Here is a 20,840-nt window from a genome sequence, read left to right as displayed (position 1 = left end):
TAAAGCACATTATCAACGTGACATACATAATTCTCCCCAATACTTAAAACAACATTGCTTGGCCTTTTAAACAGACCGTGAAGCTTATCTCACGCCGTGCAAGGACTCCCATTGTGGACTTGTACCTATCTCCCACTTCGATTCTCTGAACAGGGCATCGCTCCCTCGGATCCTTCTGCTTTTTACGCCGGACCTTCCCGTGAAATCCATCCAATCAATCGCCAATTCCATGCTGATTGATTGCCAGCTTACCCCACTGTGGGTTTAAGTGAAATTGTTTTCTCTTTAGGCAATTATTACTGTCCTGAGGATGAACCGATATTATGTATGGCTCGAAACGTCGTCGACCCTAAATGCACTAAATGCATAGTTGACCAAAAATTGTGCATGTATATGTGTATATTGTGGATTATCTGCTTATGATTTATGATATTCAGATGACCCGACCCTGCCTACTATTCCCCTTTTCTGTTTGTGTCCCCCCAGTGTGTTAGTCGGACATCGGCTGGTGTCCCACGTCCATCACACTCTGTGACTAACTCCTTGTGTATTATTCTTATCAAGATATTAAACTGTCCGGCTGGACATTTCCAAAAAGAAATATAGTTCTACTTAGTCTATATTTATTCCCTGTACATTTCTTTTCTTGTCTAAGGGCCATTGTCTTTGATAATACTTTTAAACAGACTTAGCATTGATGCCTCATGTGCTATATATTTTAACTGTCCTGAACCATGTCCTTTACAAATTTATGAAAAATCATCAACTGGTTAGCAAGTTTGATTTCCCTATGAGGAGGTAGTGTAGAAACTACCCAAGAACCGTCTCTTTAAATTTTGGAGTAAATGAGGAAACCGGCACTTTTTCCACGTGTATCCAGTGCCTAATGTGGCATTCCTAAAACAGTGCCTTTACCCCGCCCCCATAATAAAATCTTGAAATGTTACATTTTAAAACCCTCACCCACCGGCGTTGCCCCTTGGTGGGATGTTTCATCATTGGGTCCTTCCCAATCCGCTGCGGATCGGGCGTGCTTTGACCTACGATTATGTGGGAGCAATTAATGGTATTACATAAAAGTATAAAGAAGATGTTATAGGAGGGGAGTGGAGGAAAGTCATAAACTAAATTAAAAATACCTGACTAGCAGGTCTATCTACTTTATTCCTGCCGCTAGTCGATATGGTTAAAAAATAAGGGGTTGGGTTTTAAAAAGAAGGTTATATTGTGCCTATGTTTTTCAGGGTCATTATGTTTCGAGCCCTGGCCCTATTGGCTGTTCATCTAGACCATAGGACCAAAGGAAACTAGTTCCTTTGGCAACACTCCTATGGGTTCCTTAATATGAATGTGTTAAATTGCATGCCATGCGATTAACAAAATATACATACATATATCACAAAATGGTGTTATTTCACTGCTTGTCAGAGAAAACATAAAAGGAGAGTTCAAAAATGTCAGCCTAAGGCTGACTATCATTAATTCATTATGTGATTGTGAAAAACATCTTACGTGCAAAAGTGCAATTTCACAGAAAAAGTAATTAGAAACTTCACTTGTTGTCCAAATTGAACAATGCCGACAGCTAATTATCAAGAGGTGCGGTTGAAAAACCCACTATGGAGTGTAGTTTGGTAATTTAGGTAAATCACATATATATTACATTACACCGTTCTGCCACTTTCTTACCAGCTTTACGGGAGTCCACTGAATCTCACAGTCAGTCAATCTTCCTTTTTCCTTCCTTAGGGTGTGACTAAAGGCCACCTCCCTTCTGGAGAGACCATGTTGTGATATTAAAATGTCATATATGTATGTGTTTTCTGTTTGTAAACATTCTGTTTTGTAATGTATTACATGTGATTTACCTATATTACCAAACTACGCTCCATAGTAGGTTTTTCAACCGCACCTCTTGATAATTGGTTGAGGGCATTGTTCAATTCGAACAACATGTGAAGTGTTCAGTTACTTTTGCTGTGAAATTGCTCTTTTGCACGTAAGGTGTTTTTCACAAACGTATAAGGAATTAACTATAGTCAGCCTTAGGTTGATATTTTTAAACTCACCTTTTATGTTTTCACAGACAAGCCGTGAAAGAGCATCATTTGGTGATATATGTATGTATGTTTTGTTAATCGCATGGCATGCAATTTAACGCGTTCTGATGAAGAGCCAATTGGGGCAAGATTCGAAACATGTTGACCCTGAAAAACATAGGTATAACTTACTTATTTCAAACCAACCCCTGATTTGTAACCATATTGACTAGAGGCAGGAATAAAGTAGATATACCTACTAGTCAGGTATTTTTAATTTAGTTTAGGAATTTCCTCCACTCCCCTCATACAACATCTTCTTTATCATTTTATATAATACCATTAAGCGCTCCGATGTAATTGTAGGTCGCAGCATGCCCAATCCGCAGCAGATTGGGAAGGACCGAATGATGAAGCATGTCACCCCGGGGAAACCCTGGTGGGTGAGGGTATTATAAAAAAAACAAGATTTTTCTTTCCTCCCATGTAGCGTTTTTTGAAGTGTCTCCCAGCTGGGTTCACTCTTTTGTTATTAATATATGACAATTAGAACTCACTCAAAGTTGTTCCACAATGAATCACTAAACATTTCCCCTAAAAAAAATTAAGCCGGAACAATTGCCTTTTCCAATGTTTGTTTCTAACAGGAGTTCATGGGTATATGCCTAAAAATATTTTAGCAAGGTAAAAGTATAATTGACGGAAGGAACATGATCCTTTAAGGTAATGATCCATTAGAAGTACAAATAAATCATCTAAAAGCACGATTTAGCAATTATGCTCCTAAAGAACATCTTTTTGAGACAGGCCCCAATGTGTCAGAGGTGTTTTATTAATTTTCAAACCTCATTTGCATTTTTTTTACATCTATTTGGTTTGTTAGATTTTGTCACATGGCATCTTAGTTTTTCATATTATTTTAGCAATACTCAAAGAAATGTGGCTTTATTTGGTATTATTTCATTTTCTACAAGGATACTTAAAAAAATCTATGCTCATTTCTCCAACATCAGATACCCTCTGGCAGAATCCTCAGTTTCTAATCAGGGTAACAGAAAAGGATGAGGTGAAAACTGGTCACAATGTTGTTGTGGCGCTCATGCAAAATCCGGATGACAGACCAAAGTTCATGACTACATGGCAACCGATTGGTTTCAAAATCATGAAGGTAGGTGGTACTAAGACACGTAAGTTAAGAGTGCTTTTGAGCAGTTGCATTCATGTTTCTTGCTCTTGTTTGAATAGTTACCAGTTTTTGAAGCACTGCTCATCTTAGGCTAGTATATGCCTCTTTTAACCACAATGTGGCATATTCAAATCTTAAATACACCGGGTAAGGGGCAGCGTTCAAATTACACTAATTTCCTAACAATGGTGATTTCCCTTCTTTTTCTATCTTTCTGCTTTAAACAGAAAGATATTTAGTGAGGATCAAGAGGTACCAGAAGCAAGGCACAACACATCCTGACATAGATTTAAAAAACATATCTGGCCACTCATGTTTGAGAGAATTCAGTGCAGGATGCAGTGGATATATGTGAGATCAGCAGCATCCATTTCATCAAATGATCTCAAGCAGGATTTGCTTGAAAACCATGGAGAGCCCTATACTAAAATTTCCTCCTGCTATCAGGGTGACCACCTAGATCTTAAGCATCATTGTGATGATTTAAATTGCTCCCATTGCTTAGTGGTTGGGGGTCTTCCACAATCTGCATTAAACATTGGGAGCCCCAAACCTAGCCCAATAGACACAGTGAAGTAGTGGATCTCCCCAGGCAAGGGTTGTGCTAAGGCGCTGCCTCCTGCCTTACACCCATGCTCAAATTCAGCCACATGGACGTTGCAAGGTATGCAGAAGGAAAAGGATAGGAAGGCTGCCCCCCTACAGAATAAAGCAGAGTTTATCAGGTGAGGAGCAGATGGTTCCTGTGGGCTTGGGTCTCCTCTGTGGTCATAGAAATAAATACAAAGATGCCTCATAAATGATGGACATCTGCTTTAACAGCTGCTTAGCAAGCTACTAAAAAACTAAAGAAAAATTTAAAGTCTTTGCCTGTGGGCTGCATGAATGCCATGCAAGTGTCATGGAAATTCCCGGTTAGTTCCAATGTGGGCAGGAAATCCACATATTGGCGTGCGAAGTGAGCTAGAAGTGAAATGGGCACCACTAGCCGACTTCTGGTTGCACTTGGGGCCTTCAAGAAGAGCAAACGACATCCACTACAGGCCCATGCAACAGTTTTAAAACATGTCACACTAAGTCTGTCACGCTATGTAACAACAGACTGTGTATTTAAAAAAAAAATCATTGCTTGGACACTGACCTCTTGAGTAATATTTTTCGCTTTGATGAGTACTGAGTTTGTAGCTCACAGCACATCCCTGTGTAAACTGAATTGCTCTGCCTTACTACCCTGGGAGTCAAGTTCTAAGAGGGGTACCTTGGAGTCACCAGCACTGGCCCCCAAAACACCAGAGAAAAAAAGTCTAGAGCTTGGTACAGTTGGGGCCCAGTAACATTTGATTGCTCTGGGATACTCTTAACTGGATTTCTGACAGTTGGTTCATTAGTTCATCTTTCTGTATTTTGGTTAAGAGGTATTTTCTTGAATTCCCATCCTCTCTTTTATGACATCTTAGTAGATTTCACCTGTTTGGTGATAGATTTTTTCTGTCTTAATAACCTGTGAAGTGAGGGATCCTCTTGAGCTTAACAGTTGTAAAACCCCTGTATTTAGACAGATAGATACACATATATTTATACAAATGGGAAAAGTAGCAAATCGATTGAAGCAGGCATGTGTGATAGCACGCTTCTTACAGATACATGTATTGAATCCTGGTTCTGACAGTAGAGAAAGCTCAATTTTTATAGGCTACTCCAGGCTCTGTCAAAGCAATGTTTAGAACTTCCTATGGTGTGTTATTAATTTCATTTTATGAGCATTTTATCAGTAGGAATTTTCAATTAATGAATGACTTGATTTTCTGGTTAGTTGAAAGAATGTTTTGAGTTTTTAACATCAGAATTTTAGGTTTTGATTGACACAGAATCCAGTCATGGCACAGAGGGTGACAAACAGCAGTTACTTCCATGTACGCAGGTAATTGGGCATCCTTTAGTATTTTATAATAACACTGTTCAGTTCCTTGCATTGCAACATTATTTGTCTTCCCTCCATCTATTTAAGCCTCCAAAGTGAGATGCTAGTGGATCCTACCTTGGTGTCAATAGGCTTAAAATTGTAGAAGATTTGGAACTGTGTTATAACACACTGTCAGTTTGTCAATTTGTAAATCAATACTGAATTGTTCATGAATGTTGTACATCTCATCTAGAATTTGAATGCACAAAAGTGTATTTTGTCATGTTTTAACGCTTAGTGTCTAGGTGTGTTATTACTGGAAACTTGTGAAAGCTGCATTGTTTAAGTCTGTTAATAATGTACCTTGTTCTCATTTATTTCAGATTGATCAAATGGTAAGTATTTATTTTATTTCCTCATACAGAAACAAAAATGAAGTATTATTGTCATGCCAATTGACTGCTAACTTCAGAAATAAGGAATTGAAAATTTTGCATAGCATTCAATCACACTGAATATATCATTGGGTGTGATATGTTGAAAGATCACTGTGGATAAGTAACAGTTTAAATTTTTTTTTGAAGCTGAAGTGAGACAGCTGGAAGGACTTTAAAAATAGTAGGCACATTTGGAGAAGAAACATGAGAAAGTGTGATGTTTCCTAATAGTATGACTCTCAAAGCATAGAATCTTAATGCAATGACTCTTGCATTCTTCATTGGAGATAATCTGACTTTCAGCCAGAAAGTGAGGAACTCTTTCATCAATTGGACGGCATTTCAGGGCATTCAGATCTGTAGTGATAAAATGAAACTCTGAGTGTTGGTGACTAAATAGGATATGCATGAAATGATGCTTTGAGGTGTGCTATTCGAAAGCTGGTAGGCCGTTGAAAAGGAAGTTTCCATAGTTAACTCTGAGTAGGGCTGGAGCTTTGACAGCTTAATTAAAGGGATGTTTAAGTTGTTGATTCATCGTACTTTTTATTAGGCTTATCTGAGTGTTTTTAACTCATATTTGTTAAGGCCAATGAAGAAAAGTGTATTGATGAATTTAAATCTAGAGGTCTTGCATTGCATTTGTATTTGTAATTGTATTTTTATAGCACTTACTACTCTTGACAAGGAATCAAAGAACTTTTAGGCAAGTCAAACGCTACTCTGGAGCCCAAAAGGGGTTAGGGGGTGGATTAGAATAGGGAAATATGAGTCAGTGGGAGCGGTGGACATGTGTGTCTGTTAGTTGGATCAAAAGGAATAATGGAGGGATAGGAGAGGGAGGTGTCTAGAAAGTGTTGTGTGGGAGATCATAGTAGTATGATGGGGATTGGGATGAGTGAAAGGAACGATGAAGGTGGTAAAAGTCTCTAGAAAGGGATTAGAGAGATCAAAGTAGAAAGCTAAGGTTTGGTATGAGTCAAAGGAGGGATGCATGATATATATATAATCACCATAAGTAAATTACTAATGACGGCAGAGCCAATGTCCAGGACACTCATATGGAGAAGAAAGTTTTTTGGGGGGATGCAGAAGAAGTCACTGGGAGCTTCGACTGAAATTATGCGCTTTCCTACAGGTTTGCAATTTTCCCATAGCCTCTCAGAAAAGAGCAAGAAGATATTTTTGAAAAACATTTGGTAAAGCTGCATGCCGTTAAAGTATTGGTGGTACACTATACACAGGTTTTTAAGTGGTTTATCAAGTGATTCCATATACAGAATAAAAAGGGTAGTAGCAAAGAAGGGGCTTTGTGTTGAGGAGCAGGAGTTCTCAATTATGTCATTTTTATGGACTGACTAGCAGCCCGTCCCGACGCTGTCCGGGTATGAAATAGAATGTGTGTAATGTGTGTATTTGGCAAGGGCAATTTATTTTAAAATCTCGCGGAAGACAACATTTTTTGTTTCGTTAGAATAGGGACAGAGAAGGCCCAGCTGCAGCCCTGGTTGATGTTAGCAGGCGCGTGTAATTGGTGTAGTGATCCGCCGCCTGAGCCCGGCTACAGCCCTGGTTGATGTTAGCAGACGCGTGTAATGTCGTTGAATGAGAGAGTTATCAGCCGTGGGTAAATACGTTTAATGAGAGAGTTGAGTGACAGCGAGTAGGAGAGGCTGCAGTAATTGTCCCCGCAGACACGCTCATTTGCGTGTTCCCCCGCTTGAGGCCCAGATGCAGGCCTGTTTGATGTTAGCAGGCGCGTGTTCCCCCGCTTGAGGCCCAGCTGCAGCCCTGGTTGATGTTATCAGGCGCGTGTAATTAGTGTACTGATCCGCCGCCTGAGCCCGGCTAGAGCCCTGTTTGATGGTAGCAGGCGCGTGTAATTTCGTTGAATGAGAGAGTTCAGTAACAGCGCGCAGGAGAGGCTGCAGTAACGTTACTTACCAGGCCTCCAGGTGAACGCATTTGTCACGCTCCCAGCACACGGCCACAGCAGACGATCTTCTGATTAATGTACGACCCACATGGCATGAAGGGCAGAACGTAGCACATGCCCCTAGCGTTTCTCACGGCCCCAGCGTGGAGGAGTGTGGCTCACTGATTAGAGCGGCAGACCCTGATGCAGAGGTCTGGCCCAGGACCAGGGTTCAATTCCCGACGCGGCAGGGTCCTGAGCCTAAAATGTCCACGGACTCGATAATTCTCGCCTCGGTGCCTATTCTAATCATGGGGTCCCACGCTGCAACTTTGGGCAATAGTTGCTTAATCTCCACTACGGCGGCCCACCCGCTGCGGGATGCCTGGCTTTCACCCTGGAATACCCAGAAGGGGTTATCTCACAGGGAAAAACCAGGACGGGTTCCCAAGGCAAGCGCCTTGATGCCTTCGGGTGATACGTGCGCTATATAAGTAGCAATACATTTACATTTACATTTATATTGCGTTCACATGGCATGAAGGCAAGACACACGCCCCCAGCGTGCCCCTTGATGCTGCGCAGCAACGTAATTGGCGCTTGTGTGTACAACTCACATGGCATGAAGGGCGGACACACGCCCCCAGCATTTGTCACGCCCCCAGCCCATGATGTGATGGCCGTACCACACGCCCCAAGCATTAGTCACGCCCACAGCACAACGCAGACACGCCCACAAGGGACTACTTTGCTGGAACGGTTCTTTTACCTTTTAAATGTATAGAGTAGTTGCCCTAACGGCTAAGGCGCTCGACCTCGGATGTGGGGATCTGGGTTCGAGTCTTGGTAACGACGCCAAACATCCTGTGATTCTGGGCAAATCACTTAATCTCCCCGTGCCTAACAAAAATGAATGTGTGTCCTCATGTAACGTAACTGGCGCTATGTAAAGCGCTCTGATACCTGATTCAGTTCGGGTCAAGTTCGCGCTATATAAAACTTTGCAAAAATAAAATATATTTATATGTTGGCCGTCTGCATAGCCTATGTCCTTCTGCTGCAACTGCCCTTTCCAACGCTGTATTGGGTGTTGTGATTGGTGCTGTGATTACTGAGATTACCCGCCTCAAAGGTTTGGGCTCTCTCTTTATTATATTAGTATGGATTCACAAGGTACAAGGTACAAATTGAACCAATTCACCACCTGACCCTTGCTACCTAGGCAAAACATTACAGTTTTGATCCAGTGGAAATTCTGGTTGCAATCCTAATATTTATAAATATACTGGGATTTCCTACAACCCATTCAGGTTGGTCATCTGATGAACTTTGCTCATCACATTGAGGGGCGAGGGAAACTAAGGTGTCAACTGTTGGCTACTCAACGAGGACCATAAATTAGTAGCCAACTTACAGATTTGTAATTAGGTTCGGATACACCACCCTCTGGACCATACTGTATAACTAAAGGATAGCTACTAGAAGTCCAAACTCCTGAAGAAGCTCAGATGAACCAACATCATTCAAACAAATATCTCTGCTACCGCTGTGCAAAACAGCAACAGTAACACTTGCTGTTCTGAAAATAATCTAATACTATCCTACCTATGCATTGAATTTTAGCTTGAATATGCACAGTTTCTGTGGAAAGAACATTAGTAATTCAAAAAAATCAGACAAACTCAGAGTTTCAGTTAGATATTTTATTAGGAAATTAGGTCATTAAGTAAAAATTCAATAAGCTCAATCATGAGTCTCAGAAGTAGTCTAAGACTACACATCAATACACAGTCAAGAATAAAGGTACAAGTTCAAAGCAAACAGCTTAAGACGTTTTCCTAGCAGGACACTTGGGACGATTTAATTCAGCTAAAGAGTTCTGAGAGCCTATTTAGGCAAAGACTTCCTGCCACCAGCAAGGGCAGAGGAAAGTTCTCAAAAGTTCTCTTAGCATCTACATAGATTTCAATAAATGGCAAGGAAAGCAAATACGGAATTAGCTAGCAAGCCTGCCAGGTTGAGTCAAAGGGGCAAAAGGGGCATTAGGGCAGTCGATCCTGCAGCAGCAGTATCAGTAGTTGGGCTCTAAGGCTGAGCTAAACTGCCATGCATCACGGGAAAGCAGTTACTGAGATGTCTCCATCCGTGTCTAGAAATGCACGGAAATGCAGGGGAGTACCATGGGTACCCACCCCCCAGTACAACAACACCTCCCCCAACACAAGAGAGTCCTGCACCAAGGGCACCCAAACCCAATCCCTTCCACACCTTTCTAAGGCGGTTCCATCACCATGGAAAGGCTAACTGATGCCTGTATCGTAATATGGTGGATGGTGCCTGCTAGGCACCGCCACCATTTTACCCTAAATGGACCGTCTGCCAGGCAATCTGTCCGGCTGCCTCTGGCTGATCCGTGGCGGACGGTCTTTGCGTCCGTCACGGTCGCAGTATGGATCCGCCCGCCAACCTAATCTGGCGGGCGGTCAATTCACGTTTGATGGCGGATGGATCGCCACTGCACGGCTGGCGGTGGCAGTCCATTCACCATCATAATGACCCCCTAAGTGTCTATAGTTATAAAGAACTCCTATAGAAAGTTTCAGTTATCTTGGCTAATGCACAATGAAGTAGAGCCGACTTTTCAAAGTCAATAGGACATTGCAATGAGAGTAAAAGAATATCTTTCTTAGGCCATTAAACAGTGACATTTTTATTAATTAGTCACGCAGTTATGACTAGAGCTCTTTGAAATATCAATGGTTTGTCACAAATATTAATGTCTCATTAATTACGTCGTTGCAGAAAGTTCCTTCTTAGAGTTGTTTATTTTGACATGGCCTAAACCTTTTACAAACTTTAGTCTGCACATCTAAGCATGCTTTTTCGATGCCTGTACTACAATTTTTCTCATTACTTCATTAGTATTTCTTTAATGTGTGCAAGGTGCACATGCGTTCTATATGTGAAATTTCGTTCTCATGTCAAGTTTATATGTTGTGCAAAGAATGATCAGCTTTCAAGCTGGAACAGGTGTTAGGAGAATTTTATGGTTTATTGTATCAAAAGTAGTTATAATCAGGCACCGTCAGAATATAGGATTTTACCTTGTGAGCAGTATCATCACCAATTTGGAATTGTTGATGCTATAGCTGATCCTGAAATTACACTGGCAGCCATTGTGTAAGTTGTGACTTATTTATTGAATTGGTGAGCTACACAACTTTTCATGATTTTATCAATAAAGGGAAAGACTTTCTAGAAATGGTAATTAATGAGGACGGACTGCTTAACCTTAGCTTTCTATAGGAGTGATTTGATACATGTAGCTTTTAGGCAGACATTGAATTTAACCTGGCCAAAAGGAGCTAAATAGTTTAGTCCAACAGCGTTCAATGAAGTGTAACTGATAGAATCCTATCGCAACTCACCATGCTTCACTTTCAATAGAGTTCTCTTGTTCTATGCAGCTATGAAATATTACTTTGTTAAGAATATTCAATTCCGAATATGTATCACGCAAGCAAATCAGCCAATGAGTCTTTTCAAGGCTGCCTAGGGATTGAATTAAACATGTGCATTACTAAATTTAGTGTATAAAAATGGCAACATGGTTTGAAAATCTGAGGCAAGACTGTCATTTGTGAAGAATGTAATATGATTCATTTCATTCCTGTAGTTGTTTTGTTACCTTGCTACGATTAATAGCAGGTGAGAGGATGTGAACGTCTGGAGCGGCTGACTTTAAAGTTGGGGAAACCAGGCTCGAACATTGGTAGTTCTGGGCAAATCACTATTTCCCCGTGCCTGGAAATTAATATGTCCATCTGCAATGCAACTGGTGCTCCTGTAAAGCTCTCTAATACCTTCGGGTCGAGTTCGTATAAAATAGCAAATATAAAAATAAATAACGCTATTCTTTAGCACGATTTGCAGTTTTAATTGTGTTCCTTGGGTTAGCTTGATGGGATTGGACAGGTTAATGATGCATTCTTCACAGGTCCACAGAATGAGCCCTGTAGCTGGGATTCAATGTATTTTACACTTGGGTATGTCATAAGTGATTTTAGGCAGTGGCGTCACTAGGGTTGGTGTCACCTGGTGCGGGTAACTCATGGTGTCACCCCCTCACGACTTACCGCATAGACCTCCTCCGCTCCGAGTCCGCCAGTGGACGGATGTACGTCGTTACAACGCATGCTTTAACAACGCATGCCTTTACGACGCAACTTTTACAACGCAAGTCGTTACAATGACTTGGGTTGGGGGGCGCAGGATAGTGAATAGTTTAATTTACTATTCCAACTCCAGTCCCCGTGGATAGTAGGGAAGGTGTTGGATAGTAAATTAAAACTATTCCCTATCCTAGAGCGCCCCCCAGCGCAAGTCGTTGTAATGACTTGCGTTGTAATGGTTGAGTCGTAAAGGTACTGCGTTATTAAAGTTGCGTTGTAAACGCTGTTCCCCCCAGTGGACACAGTTGGCAAATAACGGGACCATACAGAATCCTTAGTAAAGTTTGTAAATTTAGGTCCATGATAAACCATTTGCAATGCTCCTCCATTGACACTAATATTGACATTTTTATGCTTTCAAATTTCACTCTGCTTTACAGGTATTTATAACAGAATTTACCAGCCCAGCGTAGTTCATCTTTTCCTATTTTAAGATCACAGAACGTAGTTAGCATTGCAAGATGAAAAACAGAGCTGGAACTACTACAAGTCAACAGCAACTCTTCCCAATGGCCTTTTAAATTGATTTTACAAGGCCCAGTCCAAAAGGAGAGTGATTCAATACATTAATCCCAGTTCCTATGGAGTATGGCGTCTATAGGTCTGACTTGCGTTCGTTAACTGTGCCATTGCCACAGGATCACCCAAGAAAATTTGTGTGGAAATATCCAAGTGTACATTAATTCTTTATAATTTGATGAAGAGGTACAATTAAAAAAACCTGAGACCTTAAGAAGAACACTTGCGATATATTCAATATCATTCTTGTGCCTCATTGTTAGCTTCACCTTTCACAACTCAATCACTTAACACAATTTTTCTTGGGGCAGGTCTTTTTTGTGTTTACACAATTATTATGGCTCCTCTACAGACCAGTGGACTGAATTTTTAAGAATACATCAGTGCCTGAGTGTGCTAAAAAACGTAGGCCCTCTCCCTTATTGGCTAGAAGACAGACACTTTTTGAGAATAGCTTTGTTCGAGAACCCAAAGCCACCCACAAGCATCCATTAGTGAGATAGTAATTGGCAACTGGTCCAAGTCCTTTACAATGTATAGCCTTAGACCCATCTTCTTCCACCCTGTGGGCTGTAGAGAAGGACTCTGTGGAGAATGATACTAGCCGCAGACGCATTTTCCACTCCTAAACAATGAACTCTCTAACTGGCAAAAGCCAGATATCCGATCTGTTCTGGTATGCAATAATAATATGCCTTAATCATCATAGCAGTGTGCATACTCTGTTAGAGGGAATTGAATTTTGAATTTGAATTTTAAAATATTTGTAAAGCGCTCTTATACCGAAACCGGTTCCATGGCGCTAGATAGCCGAGAGTCAGTGGGGAACGAGCTAAGCTGCAACAGACCTGGAGAACAGAAGAGTCTTCAATTGCTTACGGAACTCCAGATAGGAGGGAGACATTCTGAGGGAAAGTGGGAGTGAGTTCCAAAACGATGGGGCCAGCACGGCAAATCTGGCCCCACCAGCCTTCTGTTTCCTAAAACGAGTGACTGACAGAAGGGACAGGTGGGTAGAGCGGAGTTCTCTGGGCGGAACATAAGGGGAGATAGCTTCGCACAGGAAAGTGGGGGCGGTCCCAGCTCTGGCCTGATAGGTAGTACAGCCCAGCTTGAAAAGCGCCCTCTCCCTCACAGGGAGCCAGTGGAGAGACTGAAGCAAGGGAGTCGTATGATTGGACCTTGAAAGGCCAAAAATCAGGCGAGCCGCCTGATTTTGAATCAGTTGAAGTCGGTGGATGAGGTAAGCCGGAGCACCATTAAGAATAACATTCCCATAGTCAAGGCGCGACAGCACCATGGCCATGAGAATGAGCTTAAGTGCAGCCGCAGAAAAGAAACGTGAAACCCTCCGGATGATCCGGAGGGAGAGGAAACAAGCAGACACCACAGAATTGATCTGAGTGTGGAGGGTAAGCTGTGGGTTAATGAAAATGCCCAAAGTTTTAACTTTAAGAGCTGGGAGGGGGGGGGACCGAGAGAAGGGGGCCAGAAGGAAGGGGACCAAGGGCTGCAACCACCCCCCGTCAAGACCAGCTCGGTCTTGTCCGGATTTAATTTGAGGTGGTTGCAGTTCATCCACCCTTGGATAAAAATCATAACCTTTTGGAAATTAGTGGACGAGGAAGGGGAGGATGAGAGGTCAAAAATGAGTTGGAGGTCATCGGCGTAATTGAACACCGAGACCTCCATCTGCTGTAAAGAAATAATGAGGGGTGAGATGTATAAATTAAATAATAAAGGAGATATGGACGAGCCTTGTGGTACTCCACAGGTTACCTTCCGAGGGGGGGCCGTAAAGTTAGCCAGTTGGACGGCCTGTTCCCTGTCGGTCAAAAAGGAGCGGAGCCAGGCAAAGGCCGTGCCCCCAATGCCCGCCGCTTGGACACGGGTTAACAAGATGTCGTGGTCCACCGTGTCAAACGCGGCGGACAGATCTAACAGGACTAGGGCCTGTGGCCGGCCAGTGTCAATCCCCTCCCTGAGTTGGTCCATCACTGACACCACCACCTTCTCAGTTGAGTGCAGCGGGCGGAAGCCCGCCTGTCGGGTGGAAAGGGCGCCAGTGGATTCTACGAAGGAACTGAGAGACCGGGTGACGTGGGCCTCTGAGACCTTCGCAAGGTAAGGGAGGAGAGAGATGGGGCGGTAGTTGGAGGGTAAAGATGGATCCGCCCCTGCCTTTTTCAGAATCGGGATGACAACTGCCGACTTGTGTGCGGAGGGAACAGTGCCACTACTGAGGGAGTGGTTAATAACGGTCAAAGGACGAGAATAGCAATTAGAAAAGAGCTCTTTGAGAGCAAATGCTGGACCTATATCCAGGGGTGATCCCGATTTAGTCCGGGCCAGGAGAGGAAGCAAAGAATCCCGGGTGAGGAGGGGAAACTCAGTGAATGAGGGGGTGGGTAGGGTAGGGGGGGCAAGGAAGGAGTCCGAAAGTGAAGGGGGAATGTTGGCCTTAATGAGGGCAATCTTTTCAAGGAAATAAGAGCTAAGAGTGTTACATAGCGTCTGAGAAGGAGGGATTTTGAGGGACGCCCGGTCAGAAGCAGCGAGCTCGTAGACCGTGGCAAAAATCTCCTTTGACTGATTGTCAGCCGACAAAATTCTCCCTGAAAAGTACTCCCTCTTAGCTTTTAGGATGTCGTGTTTATACTCCTTCATAGACTGAACGAAGCGAGTTTTAAGCTGGGGACAATAGGAACGGCGCCAAGCACGTTCGGCTCTGCGGGTGGCGAGCTTTTTGTCCCTTAAGGCAGGGGTAAACCAACGGTTAGCCGCATGGGCGCGCTTGATGGTCACTCTCTTGAGGGGGACAGTAGAGTTGCACGCCTTTAGCAGCCAGTTGTTAACGGTAGAGAGTTGGGTAGGGAGAGGGAGGTCGGAGAGCTCAGGACTGGTGGCCGCAAGGGCAGAGCAAACTGCGGGGAGGACCGCCTTGTCCCATTTTCTGGCCTAGATGTTTTTGGGCAGGGGGGGTTTGGGCGGTCGACCAAGGTCGGCCGTGAAGCAAATGAGCGAGTGGTCGGACCAAGAGCACGGGGCGATTATTGGAAGGTCCATGGGGATGTTAAGAGACCAGATTTGATCGAGTTGGTGGCCTTTAATGTGGGTAGCCGTGCGAAGTTGAGGAGTGAAGTTTAGGCTAGTGAGCAAAGCCGTAAACTCCTTGGATCTGGTGTCTTCCGCCTGGTCATTCGGCCAATAATTCAGGTCTCCAAGCAACAGTATAGCGGAATTATTCACCACAAGCGTGGCCAGAAGATTCTCAATGGCTGATAGAAACTCGGGAGTGGATTTGGGCGGGCGGTAGAGAAGAATACAGGTTAAAGGTACCCCAAAGGAAATGGAGCGGACTACCAGGCAATCCACGGCCGGAATCATGGGGGAGGGTAGGGTTTAAAAACGGAAGTCCGAACGGGTAATTAGGGCCACGCCGCCCCCCGTCTTCCCTCCAGGGCGGTCCATCCTAATGGCCGAGTAATTGGGAGGAAGTATAGACAGCAAACATGGGAGCGAGTCATCCCTAAACCATGTTTCCGTCAGGAAAAGCAGGTCGGGCTGTCGTGAGTCGAGCAGATGGAAAAGCTCGAGTTGGTGTCCCACCGCAGACCTGGTATTGAGAAGGATCGCAGAAGTACCAGGTTTAGGACATTCGTGACCTATTATGGAAAAGTGAGTAAGCAAATTGTGAGACGGAAGCTACACCCATCCGTTTTTCCAGTGGCTCACATTAATTGCTTCATGTGAAGATCACATCAACAAACAGCAAAAAGGTGCACTCTTTTGCTTTGCACATTGTGAAAAGAAATTGCCAACTCGCATGGGTGCCCTTCAAGCAAAAAAAAATGCTCACCGTAACAGGTTCCTCCTGGCACAAAGACTGGGAAAGAGCAAAGGTATATTTTCATCATATTAGGACATCCTTAGCTCCTAGAGACCTCAGACTTTCAACCCTATCCTCTGTGAGGGAGCCCTAACTCGCTGGGATGAGGCACTTTATCACCTTGCCTAGCTCATGTTTAGATTGTCAGCTTTTAAAACATCTATGACCTGTTCATTATATGAAGATAGGACCCTACAACAATAACAAAAACGCTTACTATACCATGTAAGCTTTAAAAGCAGTGTGCAATAATAAACGCTATTGGTTAAGTAACGACCTCCTTTTTGGACCAGAAAGGTGTACTCTACTTTGTATTTATCAAACTCTAGAGGACCCATTTCGAATAGGATTAGAAAGTGACAGTATGAGATAGCTGCTGTAGGATCAGTTGGAGTGAGGCATCCAGTCATGATCTTGTGAGGAGGGATGCTGTGCAAGGACGTAGGGTGCCTGTGCAGTAATAGGAGTTTGTGAAACAAAGCCCTTGAGCTAGAATGACATTGTTGGCATAGACAGGACAGTCTGCCAAACTACCAACTACCAACAGCCCCTACTACACCCTACGACCATCCATCTTCCTAACCCCCGGAAGGGTCAAAAGACTAGGTCACCAAACCTGTAAATCACTTTAGGCAAAGGGCAACATCAACGATGCCATTTCCTGCTCCAAAAAGGGAGACCCTCCGTGCTATGTACACTTTTGAAAAGCAGACTGGGTGAGTTTTGAACGTCTTCGAGAGGAAATAAAATCCCACTTCAATGTAAAACTGCAGTTTCTAATATACATAAGATTACTACACATAGAATTATTATGAGGGGGACTGCACTGTCAGTACCTTATTGCCGTACAAGGAATGTGATGTAGGCATCAATCAAAAATACTTAGCACATACAGCTACGATATGCTGCTCGAGCGCGTAATCAGATGCTGTTAAAATGCATCTATAATGCTAGAGTGCAAGTGATCATTAGGCAGGATCTGAGCAGGAGTAGTAAGTAAGCTCTGGTTAAGTGCTACCTGCAAATGACTAAACCACTCGCCTCCATGCCTTCTTCCGTGTGGGAATGTTTAAATCAAAATTACTACAGTTCCCTTCCACCTTCCCTGTAATTCCGCACCCACTGACCTGAGGACATCTGCAAAGACTCGACTCACACAGCTGGGTCACGAGACTCTGAGCGCGGGAACAGGGAGGGCCTCGTTGTGCTGAAGAGACAGTTCGCCCCCTTGCTGCTGCAACACTGGACGTCCATAGACGTGACGTCCAGACGTCAATAGATTTGACGTTCAGCCCGGCGCTTGTAAGCGTGCAGCACTTTTGTTTTCATATGTAGAGTTATTTCAGGCCTGCTCAGAGGGCTGCCGCAGTAGGAACGAGTTGGTTACCAGATTGGTGTCACCCCATCTGATGGTGTCTGCCGGTGCGGGCCGCACCCCCCGCACGCTCTAGTGACGTCACTGGTTCACCCCCTTGCTGCTGCAACACTGGACGTCCATAGACGTGACGTCCAGACGTCAATAGATTTGACGTTCAGACAGAGGGGTGACCCCGCCCGGCGCTTGTAAGCGTGCAGCACTTTTGTTTTCATATGTAGAGTTATTTCAGGCCTGCTCAGAGGGCTGCCGCAGTAGGAACGAGTTGGTTACCAGATTGGTGTCACCCCATCTGATGGTGTCACCCGGTGCGGGCCGCACCCCCCGCACCCCCCTAGTGACGCCACTGATTTTAGATTTGACGAGTTTCTACTAATAGAGCGAAGACTCTGGTGTTAGTTATTAATTCTAATTTTCGACAGTGCTCAGCAGTTAGAAATGAGCAGAAAGGAATGAACGATGAACAGACCTGGGACCAGATGTATGATGTTTGATTTTACAATTCTCTAATAGTGAGTTTTTGCTACTCACATTTAGACACTCACAAAATCAAATGTACTAATTTGTCTCAGACACATTTAGCGATTCCCTGTGGGTCGCAAATGACCTACCTCATCAGTATTCATGGGGCAGGTCGCAACTTGTGGCATGTTGAGAATGGCTACCATCACAGGGATGGTGGCCTGTTGGGCTCAGCGGACAACCATGTCTGTGATTGTTTTTTAATAAAGCAATATTTTTTTGTAATGCTCTCCATTTTCCTTAAAGGAAAATAGGCTGTATTGCAAAAATAAAAATGAAAACTTTTCTTTAATATTTTAAGTGTAGGCAGAGGTCTATTGGACCACTGCCTGCTCTCAAAAAAAAATTCACCCACATTCACAGAGGGGAATGGGTCATTGGGGATTCTCTACCATTTACGAATGGGTTACCACCAACTTGAAGTTGGTGGTAAATGAGAATTTTCGATTGCGTTCCCGGTTGCAAAACATTCCTACATACCAGTGCGACTCACTATTAGTAAGGGACGCCCTTAACATGTCCCACTCAATTTTGTGATTTGTTAATACGTTACCAACTCACAAAAGAGGGTTGGTACATGCCATAAAGCATTTAACCGTCGAAATGCTTCACACATCTGGTGCTAGGTTCGTTTATAGTTGTAGCATCACAAAGCTTCATAAGAAAAAATTCATAGGAGTTCATCGCACTGAGCTTTATTCAGAAAGTGTTCGCTTAATGTAATGTCTATAATTGAAGTATAATCCAGCCTTTTAAAAAAATTATAATTAATGAAGTCCAGTAATACTCCTGGGAAACTTTGACTGAGACAGCTTTACTTAAGGTGCATATTTACATATACAGAAATATAAACAGTGTAAATGTGTTCAGGCTTAATTGTAATGCACAAGTCCTTTTGCACTTGCTCATTGCTTTTTGTTTTTGTAAAAGGAATATATTATTTCCTTTGCAGTAGTCTCTTACTCTACACTGCCTCCAGTTTTGGGGGTCCTCTCTCCCACTTACTCCTGCCCTTAATCGTTTTAAATCTCAGACCCTATCCGGGATGCAACTGTGCCAGCAGTGGTTTGTGAATACCTACAAATTTGGCAATGTCTGGGCTTACACCGCCATAGTTAAGGATGACTTCAAAGGTAGAGAACCGCACTGCAATGTCCATCGTCCTCCATTGTCCTCGGATTTCTTCACTTAAAATTACACAACTATGGCTTGAACGTAAAGCCATTTTCATATATAAATGTATGTTATCTAAATTGTAGTTTATAACATATTGCATTTTTTTATGGCTATTAATTATGCTATATCAGTAGATTAGGGGGCATATGTATGAAAGATTTTTTATTCACAAACGCTGCGATTTGCAAAAAACAGCCTTTGCGAATAAAAAATAGCAAAACGCGATGTATGAGCCTTTTTCGCATCACATTTTTTAGGAACCGCTAATTGTACGATTTCTTAATTTTGCGTAAGCATTTAAGGAATCGCAAGTTGCGATTCCTTAAATGCTATGCAACAAGCACCCAAGCTGTGCGATTTCTCCTTAAGAAATCACAAATTACCACCAACTTCAAGTTGGTGGTAATTTGCGATTTCTTTCAAAAATGCACCTTTTTTCATTTTTCAAGGTGCCATGTGGCACACAGGGCATGTATGTGTGCCATATGCGCACACATGTTCATTTCAGGGGTGCATCAGGGTGTCCTTATGACACCCTTGCACCCTTAAATTATTCTCAATTTGCGATTCTCAAATTGCAAATTGCAAATTGAGAATGACTTCCCATTCATTCCTATGGGCCTCCTTGCCCATAGGCATGAATGGGAAGGTATTCCTTAATTCGGATTTCGCAATTTGCTAATCGCAATTAAGAAATACTAAGAAATCGCAAAAAAATGTGAATTTTTAAATACATCCCGTTTTGCAATTCTCAAATAGCGATTCTTAAAAAAACACTATTTGAGAATCGCAAAAACTGATTTTCATACATATGCCCCTAGGTCCTCTATGGTGTCCTTATAACCTTTCTCTTGTCTTGTATTGCGATGTTCATGCAGTTCATTGCTACTCATTTCCAGAATCCATCTGATAAATTGCCACAGGAATTCTTTTCTCGAAATCAGTCCAAAGGCCTCAAATTCTATGCTGGGCGTGAACACACATCCTTCTTCAACTTACCTGCAGGAAACTATGTGCTAGTCCCTTTTACTGTGGAGAGAGAGAAGGGCGCCACATTTATTCTACGGATCTTCCTAAAGAGCAAGGACTGTGCTGAGTAAGTCCATTATCACTCTTTTTGTTTCTGAGGGCATTCACTTCATGGTATCTACACTTCAACTAGGCATTGCCTTGTCCTTTATAGCAATAGCATAAAGAGTGATCAATGCTTTGATATGGTAACTCTACAATAGTTCTCAATAGAATAAGGAGGAACCACAGGTCTCTAAGCTGTTTTTACAATAACCAGAAATAGCATATAACCGAAATGTTACACAAATTCTTAAACATTAATGTGTTTCTAAAGCATGAATATTCAGAAGTACACTATTTACCATAACTAACCCGAAAAATTAGTTGTTTGTACACTTTCTTAAGCCCCTTAATTCTGGGTGGTAAGACTCCCTATAGGCCTATATATTGGGGAATATCATGTGGAAAAGTAGTATTGCTTTCCTGATTTCTACATATTGTTCCCAAATCACAGCCCATTATTGAACCACATATTTACCTGCATTTAGCAAGTTGGATAGGTGGCCAGAAGCTCCACAAATCTTGTTCAGAATTTCAAATGAAGGCTTTTGGGCATACATTTGGCTGAAGAAGATT

At 42.9% G+C, this 20,840-nt stretch overlaps 1 protein-coding gene across 1 annotated transcript in view; it reads left to right on the top strand.

The window, feature by feature from the left end:
- LOC144762929 (calpain-13-like) overlaps nucleotides 1-20,840 on the top strand; it is a 449,243-nt gene that overhangs the window by 361,109 nt on the left and 67,294 nt on the right. Inside the window, exons 13-15 of the mRNA XM_078648231.1 lie at nucleotides 3,053-3,207; nucleotides 5,512-5,523; nucleotides 20,072-20,289. Of these exons, the coding sequence (XP_078504357.1) occupies nucleotides 3,053-3,207; nucleotides 5,512-5,523; nucleotides 20,072-20,289 (385 nt within the window). The remainder of the gene's footprint in view (nucleotides 1-3,052; nucleotides 3,208-5,511; nucleotides 5,524-20,071; nucleotides 20,290-20,840) is intronic.

This window comes from Lissotriton helveticus, chromosome 6 (assembly GCF_964261635.1).
Source record: "Lissotriton helveticus chromosome 6, aLisHel1.1, whole genome shotgun sequence".
NCBI classification, from domain to species: domain Eukaryota; kingdom Metazoa; phylum Chordata; class Amphibia; order Caudata; family Salamandridae; genus Lissotriton; species Lissotriton helveticus.
The sequence above is the reverse complement of the archived record's forward strand: the minus strand, read 5'-3'. Positions and strand labels throughout refer to the sequence as shown.